The 19,664-nt window shown below is 41.7% G+C and overlaps 2 protein-coding genes across 4 annotated transcripts in view; one reads left to right on the top strand and one right to left on the bottom strand.

Annotated features, from left to right (window-relative positions):
* Lrriq4 (leucine rich repeats and IQ motif containing 4) overlaps positions 1–5,756 on the bottom strand; it is a 22,112-nt gene extending 16,356 nt beyond the window's left edge. For both annotated transcript variants that reach the window (XM_063227125.1, XM_003463520.5), the window contains exons 1-2: positions 5,440–5,756; positions 4,228–4,323 (exon numbers count right to left, since the gene is read on the bottom strand). The gene's annotated coding sequence lies outside the window, so the exon portion shown is untranslated. The remainder of the gene's footprint in view (positions 1–4,227; positions 4,324–5,439) is intronic.
* The window catches only part of Lrrc34 (leucine rich repeat containing 34), a 26,224-nt gene continuing 12,101 nt past the window's right edge, over positions 5,542–19,664 (top strand). The window contains exons 1-7 of one of the 2 annotated variants that reach the window (XM_063227126.1): positions 5,542–5,909; positions 9,844–9,967; positions 10,514–10,635; positions 10,742–10,806; positions 11,210–11,293; positions 13,489–13,617; positions 14,425–14,520. In XM_063227126.1, coding sequence (XP_063083196.1) covers positions 5,825–5,909; positions 9,844–9,967; positions 10,514–10,635; positions 10,742–10,806; positions 11,210–11,293; positions 13,489–13,617; positions 14,425–14,520 — 705 coding nt within the window. In that variant the 5' untranslated portion in view covers positions 5,542–5,824. The remainder of the gene's footprint in view (positions 5,910–9,843; positions 9,968–10,513; positions 10,636–10,741; positions 10,807–11,209; positions 11,294–13,488; positions 13,618–14,424; positions 14,521–19,664) is intronic. The other variant, XM_013145506.3, reaches the window with a different exon arrangement.

The raw sequence follows: 19,664 nt of genomic DNA, 5'->3' as shown, positions 1-19,664 counted from the left end.
CATTCCCCTATATCAACATTTTGAAGCGTACATATTTTTCTGTTAAAATCAGTATAGTAAGACCAGGAATGTAGCTCAGCGGTATAAGCACCTGCTTGGCAAACACAAGGTCATGAGTTCGATTTGCATTACAAAAATAAATCAATAACAATAACAACAAAAATCCACCAGACAGTTATAAAGAAGGCTAAAGGCCACAATTCTAGAGCTGGACCAGCCTTTTCTACAGAAAGAGAGGCCAGTGAGTGGGCCCTGCTGTGCTCAGGGGCAGGTTCAAGTCTGGGGCTGACAGGCCAAGAAGCCAAACCTCCCCTGGGCATCAGCAAAGGAATACCTGGGACTAAGAGAACCAGCCAGGCGCTGGCACGGGTGCTTAGCCTGTGTAGCCTCAAACACAGAGTCAGTACTGCTCCCACCAGTGTGTGTGTGTCCCGTTCCCCCACCACACCCCCTGAAGACTGAGGGGCTGAGGGGCTTAGGGAGTTACAGACCGGACCAAAGAGCAGAGGGAGGCAGTGCAGGCTCAGGTTTACAGCCATAAGCCCGACTGGAGGACGAGTTGAAATCCCCCTTACGCAAGCATTTTGAAATGCAGTAGGGCGAGGTGTAGCTTAGGGGCCCTGCCCTTGCCTAGAGTGCTCTAAACCCTGGTCCCCAGCACTGTAAAATAAATAAGCTAATAAACTAAAATTGCCATGACTTGAACTGAAGCTGCAACCCAGAAAGAAGCCTAAAACCTAGATAACAAGATACAATTTGTGTCTGTGGGTAGGAATGTTCAATAATGTTAAGGGAGACTCCCCCAGAGTCTCCCTAACTTGCTTATAGTATTAATGTAATCTCAATCTCAGCAAATTTTCTTTTCTGACAGAAATTGATAAGCTTTTTATAAACACATGCAAAAGAATAATGGTGAATAAAAAACCAACAGACTTACACTATTAAACTTATACATCGTATGAAGTCAATATGTTAACATCATATTACAGAATTAAGCCTCTTATGTGTGTACATACTCCTGAAGTCTCTGGGGAAGGCAGAGAAGCCTGTGACAGTACGGTGACTGTGTGGACTGCAGCTTTTTTAGGATAGGGGCTGTCTTGCATCATACTTAGACCCAGAATGAAGGTGGGGTGCATCCTGAGACCCACATTTGTTGGTATCATTACTGCTTCCTGCTACAGAAGTATAGGTTTCATTGTGGGGGACTGGGGTTTGAACTCATAATCTCGCACTTGCCAAGCAAGTGCTTATGCCACTGAGCTAAACCCCCAGCACAGAAATATAGGTGCTTTTTTTTTTTAATCCATACAGGGGATTGAACTCACGATCATGTGCTTGCAAGGCAGGTGCTTATGCCGCTGAGCTAAATCCCCAGCCCAGAAATATAGGCTTTAGAACCTTATTACTTTTTGCCCCCATCAAAAAGAGTTCCAGGACAATGTTTCATTGTTATGTGAAGGAAGAAAATATTTAGCAATAAACAAATTATGTCCTTTAACATTTTTATTCTTTAGTTATCAAGCAGATTAATCTTACTGTTTAATCCTATATGATGAAAATTTCTAATTTCCTGAATGCAAATTTCTTAAATGCCAAAGGCTCCTAGACTATATATAGCAGTCCCTTGGTTCATGACTTTAATTCTTTACATAATTCTGATCCCAGAATTCGTTCCATGATTCTACTTGCAAGTAACTGAATTGCAAGTAACTATTGTTCACAATAATTTGCCAGGAAAAATAGTACATGTCTGTAATCCCAGCTACTCAGGGGACTGAAGCAGGAGGATCATAGGTTCAAAGCCAGCCCCAGTAAGTTAGTGAGACCCTACCTCAAAATGAAAAATAAAAGTGAAAAAGAATGGCTAAGTGTACCTTAGCAGGAAAGTATTTGCATAATGTATTTAAGGCCCTGGGTTCAGTCCAGGCACTACAGAATAAATAAATAAGATAGATTTTTAAAATTGGCTATTATTAAAATCATTCTCTTTGAGTGTCAAGTTTCAGGCCCAATTTTCTTGTGCAGCCGCCAAAAAAAAAAGTTCATCTGGGGAAATTCACATGAACTAGCCATGAAAATGAGGATTTACATTAGTGTTTGGGGCTTCTGGACATGTGAAAAGACTTCTCATTTAGATTCATCTTGCCACCTAGACTCTGATCATGTGTGTACATATATTATCTCACCCACATGTTTCTGGAGCCAAGTTGACAGCTGTCTCTCTCTCACATGCAAGCATGCATGCATGTACAGTTCCTAACATATGATGCTTTGGTTTAAATTTTTCAACTTATGAAAGCAAGACATTTTGGGTCTTTCCCTGGGCTTTTCTATTGTGTGCAATCTGACACTCACAATGCTAAGGCAGTACAGTAAGGCAGCTTCAAGTCGTAAGATCCTCTGGATAAACAACCAATATTCCAGTATACTATATTGTTAAACTCTGATGTTTCGTAGATTAGGTGTGTTAAATGCACTTTTGACGTAAGGATATTTTCAATTTATGATGGATTTATGTAACCCCAGGGACTGGGAATTTGGTTTAGCAGTGCAGCACCTGCCTGGCAAGGTCCAGAGTTCGCTGGCTGAGCCGCTGGCTCAGCCCTTTAGGCATCTGTTGGTTTAGCCCTTTTGGCCTGCGAGTGTCAGGTCAGAGGTTCAAAACCCACACCACACTCTGTCCTGTCCGTTTTTCAGGGCTGGGGATTTAGCTCAGTGGCAACAAGCACCTAGTTTGCAAGCACCCGGTCGTGAAGTAAGAATGAGGAAAACTGATTCTGAATGGGCTTTTTCCTAGGGATTGTTAACTGAATGATTATTAACTGAATGATAATTAACTAAATTAATTTATTACATCCAATATTACCATGAGGTAGTTTCTAAATGAAATGATTGTTGTGTCTTCATTTCAAGGAGCCAAGATTTGGATAACATAGTAATTAGCCTTTCTTTGAATAACTTTAATAATTGAGAAACAACTAGAAAACTGATCAGTTCTCCAAATGCACAGTGAATGCTGCTACTTTTGTTTTCAAGTTTGATTCTCAGGCCCAGCCAGGGCACTATGAGTGTAAAATCTTGCCTGCCCCACGGAAACATACCCTTTATTTGGGAAGCAAAGAAAACAAAACAAACTTTTGGGAAACTACAAATGATCAGAAAATGTACTCAGACTGTATTGAAAATAAGCTATACAACAGCAATTTTCCTGCTTCTGGAGACTGATAACACTGCTTTTCAGGATGAAGGGCAAAACCCTAGGACCTGACCTAAAATGACCTAGTAGTGACAAAAGTCTCCTCTGAGTGGGAGGAGCTTGAATAACCTGGTCTCACAGACCTAGAGTGGAAGTGAGGTTCAGTCAATGCTCTGAACCCAGAAACAGGGAGAGACTGGACACTCTCCCATTTCAGAGTGTCTAAAAGTCCTCCCCGTGGTCCGCAAGTGGGCAGGGGGAATTTCCCTGGGGTTCTTAAATTGCTTTGCTAATTCCAAACTGGCAGATAGATTTCAGCCATGCTTTTTTTCTCTTCACAGGTCGTAGGCTTTCTTTTTTGCAAAACTGGCGCCCTAGTGTTGGTTCTTTTTTTTTTTTTTTTTTTTTTTTTTTTTGTCTTTTTATCGGTACCAGGGATTGAACTCATGACTGCCTGCTTGCAAGACAGGCGCTTATGCCTCTGAGCTAAATCCCCAGCCCCTAGTGTTGGTTCTTATTTTCACCAGACAGTAAGCCCTTGCTTATTATCAGTATTTTCTTGAAAAATGGTTTCTTTACATTAAGTAAACAGCATACATTGCTCTGGTTAGAAATAATCACTTGAAGGCCAGGGGTGGTGGTGGGACTTGTAGTCCCAGCACTCAGAAGGCTTAATCAAGAGAATTGAGTGAGTTTGAGGGCAGTGTGGGCTACATAGTGAATTCAAGCCAACTTGAACTGCATAAAAAGACCGTGTCTCAAAAAAAATCAAAATCAAAGAATCATTTGAAAAATATTTCTAGAGTTTCTAAACAAAACAACAAAGACATTGTCTATTAGTTTTTTTACATAAAATAAATGTACTAAACCTTCCTAGAATAAGGTGCCAGCAAAATGCAATGCTTTTATTGGAATGTGGGGACTATATAACCGATATAGTGCTTTTATTGTGTTTTTGAGAAAGTTCAGATTCAAGTTAGGCCTCCAACCACTCCAGGATCTTCCATGTAAGCCCTCAAACCACTTACCAGGGTTCAGGGAAATGAGCTCAGTGATGCCTCCCTCTTCCCATGATTCCTAAGGAAGGGAACTTTTCCAACTACATCCTCCTCTACTGGAAATCACTGGGAGAGAGGAGAAAGCACATGTGATCAGTGTCCTTTTAACCATCCTGTTTGATGTGCATTTTGAAAAGGCGGTAGTTGTGTGTGGATATTCTTACTGTTGTTGTTCTGTTGTTCTCTGAGGCAGACAGGGAGAAGCATGCTGTAGGTGCTGTGTGGTTGAGGTAGCCCCTTCTCTGTCTCGTCTAGTTAATTAGTCGCTCTACATTCTGTGCTTTTTGTTCCCTTGTAGGAGCATGACTCATTTCCCCTGCAGCAGCACCTGCAACCTCTCTCCCTCTTGTCCTAGGCAAGCCACCTTTGTTTTTGGCAGTAGGGTCTGAACCCCAGGAAGGCTCTGACCCAAAGCCTTGGACCCTCTCGATGAGTGGTCTACCACTGTGCTACCTGCCCAAGTCCTCTTCCCTTTCTCTGTCTTGTTCAATGCTTTGAGGGAGAGGGAAAGTAGAGGGGAATGGAACTGGTCTCTTCGTTGCTCTAAAACCCCAAACCGCACTCAGCTTGGCTGGGAGCACATGGCTACGTGATCACACTGTGGTTTCCCATTCTCATCACCTTTCCCCTGGAGAAAGGACTTTTACAGATGCTTAAACTGTGCAGGTGGCACCAGGTTTCTGCCTTGCAGCACCTCCAGGCCAGAGCAGCAGGCGGACCGGCCTGGTGGGCAGCGAGGGAAGGAAGGCTATGGGGGAGCGGTGGTGCTTTTCACCCGCTCACTGTGCTTGTGGACACACTGGTTTCGTCTTGCGGGTCTTCCTGTTTGCCCGAAGCTTCTCACCAAGGAGTCTAGGAGTGGCTCCCAGGCCCTCGCGCTCCTCCGCCATCCTCTCCTCTTTGGTGTATAGCAGTCCCCAGACGCAATGTTACTTTGCTTCTTGTTTGCTTTCAGCACCCCAATACCACACTCCAACCACGCTCCTCTGTAATATTGCTAGGTTCTGTCCCCTCCGCCACCCCACCCCCAGTCCCGGTCCCGCAGTAACTGCTCCCTGGGGAGCACTTGTCAGATACCTCCTCCATAGCTCAGGATCCGCCCCTCCAGCGGCCCGGGGGCCGGGGATCTGCCCCCTCCCCCACACCCGGGCAGTCTGTACCGATCCGAACACACCGAAGTACCTGCCCCTCCGCAGCGTGCACCACCTCCGCCGGCTGGCATCTCAGCCTTGCAGGGCGGCGGCCTCCTCCAGGAAGCCCCCTGACGGCCCCACCCACAAAACCCATTATGCTTAAACCGCGCTGGCGCTACCAGCAGCCTCTGCACTGGTCCCCTCAGGACTGTGCACACTTTGAGGGCGAGGGCTGTGTCATAATCCTCTTTGAAGCCTTGACCTCAGGAACCCAAGCATGCCTGAGGCCCAGGGCGAGGTGACCGAGAGCCCTTCACAGAAGCCTCCAGGGTCAGACTGGCAGGCCCTTGCAGCCGCCTCCCCCGCCCTCAGTAAGGCGCGGTCGCCATGGCAACGCCGACGCCGCAGCAGCGCGGCGCCGAGAGCAGCGCAGCATGAGCCGCCGCGGCTCGCGGGAGCAGGCGGCCGAGCAGGAGGCCGAGCAGGCTGCGGCCCCCACGCCGGCGCCGGCCCAGGCGGGTAAGCGTGGCCCGAAGCAGGAGGCCTTTGGGTGTCGCCGGCCGGAAAGCACGCGCGGCCGCCAGCGAGGTCCCACCGGCTGGTTGCTGAAGCCGCAGGCCCCTGGGAAGCCCGGCGGTGGACCGAACTTGGGCGCTGGGTCTCGGGAAGGCGTTTCCTCCTCCTTTAGTGGAGCCCCAAGGAGACGCCACCAAATACAGCCACCTCCTTCAGTTTGGACGCTTATTTGTGTGGTGGATTTGTAACCCTTCGGAGGAGCCTGGCTTAATCCTGGCTGCCCTGGGGGAGTACTGTTACCGCTACCTTTACCTTTACAGAGAAGGAAATGTGGGCTCTGGGGTCCGCGTGCTCGGGGTTACACCCTGGACTCTGAGGAGGGCGTCCAGGGGCTGCTGTCCCCCTTGGACTTCTCCCTGGTTGGCTGTTCCAGATAGAAGAGTATCTTTGGGAGGGAACTGCCTCCAACATAAGTAGGCCTTTTCGCCAGAAAAGTTTAAATGTGCTGCTAGAGGTAGATGAAAAGTGAAATCCTTGTTAGAGTCTTGACATTTTCCTGTGTAATGAAGTTATTCCCTAGTTTTTGCTTTACAATTTGAAGACTGGTTTGAAATACAATGTAGGGAACCGTGGCACCATAAAACCCTGGCCTGTAATACAAAGGTGAATTTTAAATGGAAAGAACAGCAAGAAAATGTATCAGAAGCTTTTAAATACTTTGATCTGTGGGTAATTGATGAAATGAAAATATTCTTTTGAGTGGGGTTACCAAGGGTCGAACTCACAACGTGTGCCTGCCAGGCAGGCATTTATGCCTCTGAGCTAAGTCCACAGCCTGAAATAAGAATATTCTTGTGGCCAGGTTTGGTGGCACATGCCTGTAATCCCAGCACTTGGGAGGCTGAGGCAGGTGGATTGCCGTGAGTTTGAGGCCAACCTGGATTATATTCCAAGACCCTGTCTCAAAAAAAAGGAGAAAAAGAAGGAGGAGATGAAGAAGATTCTTGTAACTTTCTTTAACTATATTGGCTTATAATTTAAGATTCCTTACTGCCTTCATAAAAACTGGTCATAAATCTGCACCCAGGCATGGTGTGGCCAGCACTAAACCCCAGAGATTCTCAGGGCAACCTTTACCCTTCTAACATCAAGAAGGCTGGTGGGAGCCCACTTATGATTTTTGTTTAGAATCTATTGTGTTTGTGCAACAGCAAACAGAAACACTGAAATGTCACCAAGGTTTTGGAGGCAGATTTATTTTATGTCGGTTGGCCCTGACAGGAAATCATTCTTCCTCAAAATGTCAGGCCCTGGTCTCTGGTAGTTTGGGGCTTATATGGGATAAGCAAGCAGGAAGTACAGCGGCAGAATGGCTGTGGGTCGGGGATTGGTTCATACAGTGTGCATCACAGGGACCAGCTGTTTGTGGGAAACGGGAACAGGAACTGAAGGAAACTGGAGGTTACCTGGGCAACAAGGGGGCATTTGATCCCCTAAGGCAGGGAAGCAGAGCATTCTTATCCTCTCTTCCCTCTAAGCTTAAGATAAATGAGAGTCTTTGTATACCCAAGTATTTCAAATGTCCGGGAAGAGCTGCAGCAAGGGCTCTATTCAACTTTACCTCATTCAGCACTGCTTATACTTATTTGACAATAAAATCCATTCTATTTGAACATCTTTGATTATTGTATAGAACATCGGTATCCCACAACACAATTTGGGGAAAATTGTGTTACCATATTAAATACATGAAATTTCCTAAAATAGAGGAAAGGTTTAATTTTTACATCTTTCTACTTGGCAGATACCATGCTGAAATTACATTTTTTCAGAGCCCCCAGGAGGCTGAGGCAGGAGGAGAGCTGTGAGTTTGCGGCTACCCGGGGCTGCATAGTGAGTTCAAGGCCAGTCTGCATTATGTAGGGAAACCCTGTGTCCAAAAGAAATTTTTTTACAGGAAATATCTAATAGCTTGGTAAAACTGCTTATAATGTTAACTGAAGAAAAGCAAGCTATAAAACTAGACCCGAAGTTTGCACTTTTTGATAGAAATGTTTTAACTGGAATAGCTGTTATTTTTAAGAGACTATTCAAAATACTTAATTTTTTAAAATTTTAAATATAATGTAACCCTTCTTAAAATTTGTTCTACAGATCTGGTTTTAGCAAACTTAGTTCCTGTACTGCTGGAATATCCTCAGCAAAAATTTGAGATATAGAGACTTAGAGAAACCAGCTTCTTAAAAACCTAGACTAATTGCATTCAGATCTCAAGCCCAGATTTGTAAAAAGACATACACAAAAGGAGAAATCAGAGAGACACTTGTGCTGCTTAGAAAAAATAACAGCATAACTTTTACCTCAGAAGACCTGGCCCTTGCAAACGTTTTTGAACTCATTTTGAAAAGAGTAGGACCATTTGGGAAAGCTGTGTTATATACCAGAAAGGAAATCGGAACTGCTGTTTTGCCTATTGTATCAGTCAGGACTTACAAGATGTGGGGAACCACTCAGATTGCTTCAAAGCTCAGGGGCTTCTCGGGACACCTGAGGATGTGACCCTGCTTGTCTAGTGCAGGCACACAGAGAGATACAGTTTTGTAACCATGACTTAGCACAGGTAAACACACATGCACTCGTTATGGTGCTATGCGAGAATGTAAACGTGAGATAACAACCTGTGTAAGAATTATACATTAAGAACGTAGGCAGCTCTTGCTCTCTTGTGCTCTGCTCTCTCTGCTCCATGCTGCCTGCTGTTGTTGCTGATCTCTTGCACATATGCATTCCTTTAACCTTGGGACCACACTCTTGAAACTCTCCCTTGGGCCTGGAGGCCCAATCCGTTTAATGCAGACACTGAGTTTATAAGATTAGTCAACAGTGGCCACGCACACATGTAGAAGAGTGCAAAAGATCTGTCCAAGCTAGAGCTCAGAAGGATTCAGCTGAGGCCCTGCAACACTTGGCAATGTCCTGTGGGAATCCACATCAAGAGGCCGAAGTATCTGCAACTGAAGTCTGCACCGGACGTTGAAGGATTGGTGCTAGAAGATGAAAAGTCGGAACTGAGAGCCTGAAGAGAATGCCCAAGGTGAAGGTGAAGACCAGAGCTCCTCTGAGGAAAGTCAGCTGAAATCCTTCCTGCTCCTTCCGCTTTTTGTACCTTTTCCACACCAACCCACTTTAAGTGGGTCTTCCATGCCCAGAAAACCATGCTGACTCAGTTCAGCTGGGTGTTCCCCACTGAAGTTGATAATTAGTCAATCACCACATCTATCATCAATAGCAAATGTGCAGGGGGAAATCACCTTTAGATATAGGAAACAGGAATCTAGGCTAAGTAGATAGCTTATCAGAGCCAGACTTCAGTTTGGAGTGAACTGACGGCTACTATAGTCAATGATGCTAACCTGGGATGGTATAGAGGGCATCCTATAAAACTTTGGGAATGATTTTTCAGATCTTCTTGGAGTTGGATTGTTGGATAAAACTGTCTTTTATCTGTAGCTGGTTTATGAAACCAAGTCGCCATAACCAGTGTCTGTGACAATGGCAGGTCTTCAGAGTCAGTTTGATTTTGCACATTGCCCTTATTAACTGTGTGACTTTGCACAAAATATTTCATTTCTCTGAACATTATTTTCCTCAGCTACCAGGCCTGGCACATAACAAAGCTTAGCTCTCGTTAGGTCATTCCAAGTTAGGGTGCTGATTTGAGCCCGTGTCTGCCCCCACCCGGCTTCCGTGGGTGTGTCTGTGGTCCTCCGTCTCCAAATAACACTTTTAGTATCTCTCCCATTCCTTGTATTTGTTCTTCTAGCCTTAGTTCTCCTTTTCTCTTCCCCACCCCCTATATCTTTGAAAGAGATAGTTGCTGTCGAAAGACAGTTTCTGAAATAGTTTACATGTGATAATAGATGTGTTTATTTCTCAGAAGCTCCAGAGTGTATTACTACTCTCCAGGAAGGTTATTGTAACCTGTGTTCAGAAAAATCTCAGGAAGTGAATTCTTTTATATTGCACATACTCCAAAAAGTGGATGAAGAAATTCAAAAGGGGTAAGGAAGACAAATATTTTATTACATGAATACTGTTGCTTCTTATCTGTGTTTAAAAAAAAAAAAACCCTTTACCACTCAGTGATTTTACAGCCATTTGACACTGCTCGGTGAGGTGGACCTGTCTTGTAACTCAAGTAAGTAAGTAGGGGAGACCCTGTTAGTGGGTCTGAGAGGTGGCGCAGGATTCTGAGAAGAGCGCCAGAAGTCCAAAAGCCTGGGCTCCAACATGCCTTTACCTCCTATGAGCTCTATGAGCTAGGTGAGTTAAACAAACAATGAAAGTTTTCATTGCTTGTATCTATAAAGTAGGGGAAAATTAAGTTGTATAGAATATATTAAGGTGCCTTGCAAAGCCTGTAGAATGGCCAGTAGTTTTATATTCCCTGGTACAAATGCACTATGTACTTGTACATCTACTACATACTTGGTTCCAGAAAATGTTACTTGTGATGTTACTGTTCATATGTGAAGAAAAAAATACTTTTCGGGGGTCAGTTTCTTTCTTTGTATTTCAAGATCCTTTTCTTTGTAAAAATTTAACAGAGCCAAAGAAGGTATCACATTGAACATTGGTGGTAACAACCGCTTAATTCCAGTACAAAGAGTGACAGGTGAAGATTTTTGTATTCTTTCTCAAATTCTACAGAATCATCCATCTATCAATGGTATGTTTAAGAATCAATGCCTCTGGCTTTTTGTTTTTAAGATTTTGAACATTCTTTAGGAGGAATATCCTTATCTAGTCATGCGTGCCCTTTTCTATTCATCTAGGTTTGGATGTTAGATACAACCTCCTAAGTGATGTTGGTGCATACTATGCTGCAGAACTCCTTCAGGTATTACCTTACTAGGAAATATTCTTACATGTTAGACTAAGTGACCCATTTGCTCTGGTGATGCACACACAACAAACACTAATCATGCAAAATGTCAGGGGTCCTGACTGTGATGTATTTATGCTCCCTGAAATACATGGGAATCCACTTGTACTGTACCAGCAGAGCTGGTACCGAGAGCTCCACTCATTTTGAACAAACTTGTGCATTATGACTAAATGCATAAAGCATGTCCATGAATTATTGGTAAAATTGAATGTCATCTTTTTATTTCCCTTATATTGCAATTAGATTTTTTAAATAAGAAAAGTGATTTTCTTTTTCTTTAATAGTAGAAAATGAAGCATGTGAACAATGACCAGTTTCTAATATGTGTGTAATAGCTTCTTTTCTCTCCTTACAGACACAACCATATCTCATTTACTTGAACCTGATGTTTAATGATATTGGGCCCGAAGGTGGAGAATTGCTTGCTAAAGCACTACATGTAAGCATTATACATCCCAAACTAGCATTTTATTTGAGAATATTGACTTCTGATAGTTTGGAACCAATAGAATCAAATGTTAATATGAACTTATTTCAATGTTGTAGGAATGCATATTTTTATTACTCTTTAGTTCATTAACATGTGGATATTATGTGATCACTTTTGAAATCACTTTGTTAAAGATAGCTTTATTGACATATAATTATTTATATACATAAAATATACTTTCTGAAAGTCTTCTGAAATTTAGTGGGAATTTTAAAACTATATTTAAAGTTGTACAACCTTTACCATTGTGACTTCTTTAGGACATTTTCATCACCCCCAAAGAAGCCCCACATCCACAATTAGCAGCCCCTTTCCACTGTTCTGTCCTTCCAGCCCTCAGTCTCTGGTAACCACTAATGTATTTTCAATATATAGATTTGCCTATGCTGGACATTTCACATAAAGGGGATGATACAGTATGTGACTATTTGTGACTGATTTAATATTTTTAAGGTTCATTCAGATTGTAGCATACTTTATGCTTTTTTTGCTGAATAATATTCCATGTGTGAGCCTGGCATGGTGGTACCTCTGTAATCCCAATACTTAGGAGGCTAAGGCAGGAGGAATACTGTGAGTTCCAGTCCAGCGTGGGCTACATAGCAAGATCTTGTCTCAAAAAAAATTGAGACAATGTTTTGAGGAACAGCAAAATTGTTTTTCCAAACTGGCTACACCTTTTAATAATTTTTGCAGCAGGACATAATGTTCTAGTTTCTCATTGTTCTCATCAGCTCTTGTCATTGCTCAACCATCTTGGTGTATATAAAAGTCTTTTGCTTTAGATTTCCTTAAATGATGCTGAACATTTTCCAGTGGGCTTGGGGTCCACTTGTATATCTCCTTTGTAGAAAAGTCTATTCACATCCTTGGCCCTTTAGACTGGGTTTTGTTTATTTTGAGATCCTACCATTAGCATGTTGCTCAGGTTTGTCTTAAGCTTCTGGATTCAAGCAATCCTCCCATCGCAACCTAGTAAGAAGCAGGGACTGCCGTGCTGAGCTCTGCACTTGCTGGGTTGTCTTTTGAGTTGTAAGAACTAATTATTCTAGGTATAAATCTTTATCAAATACGTAATTTGTAAATATTTTCTTTCACTTGGTAAGTAGCTTTTCCACTTACTTGATATCCTTTGAAGCATTAAAGTCTTTAAAATAAAGCTTAATTTATTTTGTTGCTTATGCTTTTGGTGATGTATCTAAGAAAGCTTCACCTGATCAAAATCACAAAGATTTACATTTATGCCTTCTAAGTGTTTTATAGCTTTAGTGCTTGTATTTAGTTCTTTGAACTATTTTGAATTTGTATGTGAATTTGTGGTTGTTCCAATCGCAATTGTTAAACACCTGTTTTTTGCCTCATTAATTGTCTTGACACCTTTGTCAGAAAATCAGGTAAGGCTGGGTATAGTGGCGCATGCCTGTAATCCCAGGCTGACACAAGACGATCGATCGCAGTAAATTCAAGGCCAGCCTGGCTACATAGGTGAGGTCAAGTTCAGCCTGAACTGCATAGCGAGACCATCTCAAAACAAAAACAAAAATTGCTGAACATAAATGGGAGGGATTCTTTGTAGTACTCTCAGTTCTATGTTATTAATCTACCATCTATCCTTATGCCAGTGCCTCATTTTTTTAATGGTTTGATACTCAGCACTGGAAAAACAAAAAACAAAATAAAGTGATACAGGCATGCATGCCAGTGGGTACACAGTTTCCATTCAGGTGGATAAACAGTGTTTTGGAACTAGGTACAAGTCACATTGTACAACGTTGTGAATCTAATAAATGCCATGGAATTGTATGCTTTAAAATGATGAATTTTATATGAATTTCACTTCAATAAAAATGGCATAGCCTCCTTAAAAAATAAATTTACAATTTTTCCAAAGAAAAGAAAATTTATTCAAATCTGCTTTATTTGCTGGCTATTGCTTTGGCACCTATTTCTTGTCCATTCTTTCTTTCTAAGCTATTCAAGCTGATTTTTACCTAACCTGGGAACTTGAATGTTACCTTTACAGGATATATCCTAATTTATCTCCATGAAAAATATGATTCTACAAATAACTAATTTTCCCGAACTCATTTAAATTAGAGAATTCTGTGGATTGAAACTTAAGTTTTTATTCTTTTCCTTTTCAGGAGAATGCAACTCTGAAATACCTAAGAATGACTGGAAATAAGATTGAAAATAAAGGTGGGATGGTTTTTGCTGCAATGTTGCAAATTAATTCATCTTTAGAGAAATTAGATGTGGGTGATTGTGATCTGGTAAGTAAATTGGTAAGGAAATCAGCATAGAGAAACTTTCTAAGACACCAGGCAAGCGACAGCCTTACAAATAGCTCATCTTCCCTCTGTTGTCATAGTAAACTATTAATGACATCAGCTTAAATACATAGAAAAAAGATCCAGTCTAAATAAAAATATTCCTAACCTTCTGTCCATAATTTATCTTAACCTGTATGGGATTTAATTGTGATTAAGCAAATAGTGTTTTATTTAGTGTAATATAAATATCCTTACTTTGAAATATTCTGTAGTATTTATATTGTACCATAAAAATTGTTAACTGATTATACCAAAAGTTACTCTGAGCCTTCCTCTGGCCAGATGAGAAATGTCTTTGAAGTCTAGGTTTTGCTTTTTCAAATGTGCTTTCCAGTCTTGAGTCCCTAGAAACTAAACACTTAATGTATTGGTATGAACAGCAGAGAATGCTTGCGTAGGGTAAGTGTTGTATCAAGTATATGTATCTCAGCAGCTAGGATCTCCATGTGGCTCTGAATCTTGAGGTCTGCATCATATAGAACCTTAAAGGCTTAGGAGCAAGCCTAGAGGTAGATACCCAGGAAATGGATGCTGAAGGTCAAGGGAAAAAAAAATCCACATGCATGTCATAAATACATTTTAGAGCAAGGAGTACAATATCAGTTTATTTCTGAATTAGATCAATCTATACTTCAAAGAGCATGAAATGCTTACACTTTTAAAAAACATAATTTTATCAGAATTCAGATAATAGGTCTTGAAATACTTATTGATTTATAGTCTGTCATTGATTTTGCCTGTTTTTAGGGGATGCAGAGTGTGATAGCATTTGCTACAGTACTAACTCAAAACCGAGCAATTAGGGGAATAACCCTAAACCGACCTATCCTGTATGGTGAACAGGTATGTGTTCAGAATGACAGAAGTTAATGTTAACAGTATATGAATGAAACTAAAGTCTTACCAAAATTTGATTCATGAAGACATTATATTTTTAGTATTATCTTTATTAGATCTTACAAACTACTTACAAATAAAAATTTTTGTCCTTTTTTTTTTCATTTTTATTGGTACCAGGGATCAAACTCATGACTGCCTGCTTGCAAGGCAGGCGCTTATGCCACTGAGCCAAATACCCTAACCCCACAATAAAAATTTTTAAAGCAAAATTAAGCTGGGCGTGAGAAGCAGAAAAATACAAACATGGTTCCTGCTCTCAAGGCTTCTTGTTTCCTAACATCCTTCTAGGTAGTTTTCTTCTACCAGGTGTAAAAATCTAGGGACTAAGGACTCATTCTGTCACTCATCTAAAGCATGCATGTCTGACTTTTGGCTTGTCCGGACCATGCTGAGTGAAGAGAAATTGTCTTGAGTCACATATTAAAAATATAGGGGTGGGGATTTAGCTCAGCGGCATAAGCGCCTGCCTTGCAAGCAGGCAGTCCTGAGTTCCATCCCTGGTACCGATAAAAAAAGAAAAAGACAAAAATATATATATATATATATATATGTATAGTTAATTTATGTAACAAAACCTCTTTTATTTTTTTGTCTTTTTTTTCCTTTTTATTGGTACCGGGGATCGAACCCACGACTGCCTGCTTTCAAGGCAGGCGCTTATGCCGCTGAGCTAAATCCCCAGCCCCTTCCTCTTTTATTTTTAAAGTATATAAAAACAAAATAGCAAACCCAAATTTTAATAATTAAATAACAAAATTTACATGTTTACTTGCTAACAATAAAGGCCTGTCTTCAGGGGCACACACACACACATAAGTCGAAATCTACTATGGGTAACTGTTGCATTTTACTCCCTAAGTTGCACAAGTGAAGTGCCTGTAATGTCTGATACACAGGAGTTTTGATTCATGTCTGTAATCTTAGCACTTAGGAAGCTGAGGCATGAGGAGCTGCCGTGAGTTCGAGGCCAGCTTGAGCAACATAACAAGTTCAAGGCCAGCTTGAACTACATAGCAGAACCCTATCACAAAACAACAACAACAATTCAACTGTGTCTGACAAGTTCAGAAAGTAGAGTTAGTACTGCATGGTGCCCTCGGCTCCACAGCATTCCATTGCTGTGTACAATCTGCACTGAGCACCACCCAACCGAATCATGAAAAAAATCGCTAAAAATAAAATCACAGAGTTGCTATCCAGGGTAGCATACAGTCTGTGTGTTGGAGGTGCTTGGTCTAAAAAAAGAGATACATGTACTAGAAGAAAATGTAAATGTCCAAAGTTTGTACTTTCTAGTCCCCCAAAATGAACTTTAAGCCAAACGTAGTGACACATACCTGGAATTACAACTACTTGAGGGGCTGATGCAGGAGTATCATAGTTTCAAGACCAGCTTGGTAACTTAGATCAAAACTTTGTCTTAAAACAAAACAACAAAAACAGTAAAAATTTAGAACTTTAAAGTTCAATGTTCAAATGAACTTTCAACTTTTTAAATTGTGTTTTTTGAGGGTTTTTTTTTATTAGTACATGTTTGCAATTCATGCAGTTTACAATCATTTTTGGGAGTGGTTACATACTATAGGTTTTTCTTAATCTCCTTCCCCTTCCCAGCCTTCTCCTCTGGTTCCCATAGACGTTTACATACTTGTTGATATTATTTGTCCTTAGCATATGTTATGACGTATAATGTTTTCATTGATTGAAGTTACCAGTTTCTTGTACATGGCACATCTTTATTCCTCTCATTTCCCCTTCCCATCCTCTTTACCACTCATCCTTGTCCCCTGGACTACTTCTCTACTGGACGAGATCTTCCTCCTTGACCCTCTTGTCCCTCTAAACTTTTTTAAAGTTCAAGGCAACTTTACAAAAGCTCAAAGTGCTTTAATTTAAAATGAACTATCTCATTATTTTTCTTTGGTATAAGAATTAAGAATTAGCCACATTTTAAGTATAATTTTTTATATTCAGAAGTATAGTTTGAATTCTTTTCCTATGTAGATCTCTTACTTTAAATTATTTCTGCATTTTTCTGCACAAAAAAATTGGGGGGTTTTATATCATATTTTATGTATGTAAATCTAACCCGTCCAATCAGGTGCCAAGAGTCATCAAATAGTAGAAATATACTTGAAAAATATCTAAAACATCATAAAAATACTTTGGTCAGTGGATTGCTTCATTCATGATTATTCTCTCCATATCTGAATGCTACCCTAGACAAAATGCTACATGCTAGATACACAAAATCAAACAAAGGACATGACCATGATGTATTAGTCACCCTTCCACTGATGGGATAAAATACCTGACAAACACAACTTAAAACATGAAAAGTTTACTTTTGCTCATGCTTTCATAAATTTCAATCTGTGATTAGCCAACTCCATGGCACAAACGTCATTGTAGAAGGGTATGGCAGAAGAAGCTGCTTACCTCATGAGACCCAGGAAGCCAATGGTAAAGGAGAACCAGAGAACAGATACACCTTTCAAAGGCATGCCCCAATGACTTCCTTTGTCTTTCTTTTTGTATTTTTGAGACAAGGTCTCACTACACAGTTCAGGCTGGCCTTGAGCTCCCTTTGTAGCCCAGGCTGGTCTCGAACTTGCAACAATCCTCCTTCTGAGTGCTAGGATTACAGGCATGCGCCACCATGCCTGGCGCCAGTGACTTTCTTCTTCCAACCACTAATAACCCAGTCAGCTATGACTCATCAATGGGTTAACCCACTGATAGGGTTAGCTCCTTCAAACTTCAGTCAGCTTTCGAGGCATTCTTTGATCTAATCAAGTGGACATTAACCATCATATCCAGGCTTCAATGGGTTTTCAGTCTAGGTGGTAGGAGCTGAACCAGTCCAGAAGGAGATATGCTTATGATGCCTGGGAACACAAGGAAGGGCTTTGAGATCAAAGCAGGGAGAGGGGAGGCAGCAATGAAACAGCTCTGATTGAGGACATGATGGATTTGGAAACTAAATAAAACACTTCTAGGTTATGTCCCTGAGGAGGTACATTGCCATGTATGAAGTCACATTAGAAGTACAACCCTTTTAAGCATGTTGAGTGGTGTCATTAACCTCTCATCCACCGGAGAAAAGTCATTAAAAGCCCAGGGCCCTGTGTAGGGCCTGGCACTTGCTTTCAGCCTGGGCCTTCTGGTGGCACTATTCCATTCTTGGAGTACAGTTCTCTCATGTGCCCCTATCCACTGCTGTTCCCACTCAGTAAGCCTGTAAAACTACTGCAGTTAAGATACTGAGCAGAGGGCTGGGGACTCAGCTCAATGGCTCAAGTGCTTACCTGGTAAGCTCAAGGTCGTGAGTTCGATCCCTGGTACCAAAAAAAAAAAAAAAAGGTACTGAGCAGAGGACAAAAGATGAAAATGGGCGCCTGGCCATAGGTCTGGGCGCCTGGCCATAGGTCTGCAGAGGAGGAGCTGGGCAGATCTGGGGTGCCCTCACCAGCCTCTCTGCGTGTCTGGAGGACTCTGGATATCTCCGCCCAGACTGCTGGAGTTCCCCCAGGCTTCCAGGTGCAGTGAAGGGGAGAGGTGGGTTTGAGGCTTCCACATCAGCCTCCCCATTCTGGCTTCACTTGGAGACCTGCTGAGCTCCTGATAGGTGGGCTGGCCCACACTACCAGCCTAGCCCAGCCTGTTTAGCTGCCGCGCCTGGCCATAGGTCTGCAGAGGAGGAGCTGGGCAGATCTGGGGTGCCCTCACCAGCCTCTCTGCGTGTCTGGAGGACTGTGGATATCTCTGCAACCAGGGAGGGTCCACAGGTTCCTGAAGCACTGCGGCCTGTGGTGAGTACCCTAACCCGGCTGCAATTGAAGAACTGTGGAGCTTCCAAGGGGCAGGTGGGCGCACAGTGTCCCTGAGGCCCAGCTTGTCTGGAACTGCGGAGTTCTGAGCAGGCAGAGGAGGGCCACTGGTTCTGTAGGCCCAATGGCTTGGGGTAGCGCGGTGCCAGAGTCTCAGTAGCTCCAAACATAGAAGGGGATTTTCAACAGATCCTGAGGAAGCTTTCAAATAACACTTGAAACACAGAAATATAGGAAAATGACAAAACGAAAGACCAAATTACAACCTCAAACCTCCAGCCCATCTCAAGAAACCCTAGGAGCGATGTATATAGAAGAAAATATATCCCATCCACCTCATATATCGGACACAATAGCCACTGAAATTGACAAGCAACTCCAGGAAGCTTTAAAGAAATTCAAACTCGAAATAATCTCCCAGATAAAAGAAGAAATGATAAAAGAAATGAAAGAGATTCTAAATATATCTAAAGAAAACACAGATAAAAAATTGGAGGAACTAAACAAAAAGATAGAATCCCTAGACGAGCAAAATAAGAAACAAACAGAATACATAATGGATGCACAGAGATATACAGGAAATAAAAAACTCCACTGAAAGTTGTAAAAACTGCCTTAATGAAAGTGAAGATAGAATTTCAGACCTTGAAGACAGGATTGCAGCTAGTGAACAGGAAAGGAAAGATCTTTTGAAAATAACAAGGAATCAGGAAACAACAATTCAACAACTGCAAGACGATGCAAAGAAGAATAACATAAGAATGATAGGGATTAATGAAAGAGAGGGAGACAACATGAAGGATGTCAGGAGGATATTTAGAGAAGTAATAGCTGAAAATTTCCCAAGCATGAGATCAGAAACTGACATCAGGATCAGTGAAGCATATAGAACTCCAAACAGTCATAACCAAAATAAAACTACACCCAGACATATAATAATCACCATCCCAGAAATCCAACACAAGAATAGATTATTAAAAGCTGTCAGAGAGAAAAGACAGATCCTTATAAAGGAAAACCTATCAGAATCACAGCAGACTTCTCAGCACAAACGATAAAGTCAAGAAGAGCATGGAGTGAAGTATTCCAGATCCTAAAGCAAAATGATTTCCAACCAAGACTGATATATCCTGCAAAACTATCATTCAAAATAGATGGTGCAATACGATACTTCCATGACAAAGAACAGCTGAAGAACTTCATGAACACCAAACCAACCCTGCAAAAAATATTGAAAGACAGTTTAGATACACAAAG

The sequence above is a fragment of the Cavia porcellus genome, unplaced genomic scaffold, assembly GCF_034190915.1.
Source record: "Cavia porcellus strain 051 isolate PalLab524CR breed Dunkin Hartley unplaced genomic scaffold, mCavPor4.1 scaffold_17, whole genome shotgun sequence".
Classification (NCBI taxonomy): domain Eukaryota; kingdom Metazoa; phylum Chordata; class Mammalia; order Rodentia; family Caviidae; genus Cavia; species Cavia porcellus.
The sequence above is the reverse complement of the archived record's forward strand: the minus strand, read 5'-3'. Positions and strand labels throughout refer to the sequence as shown.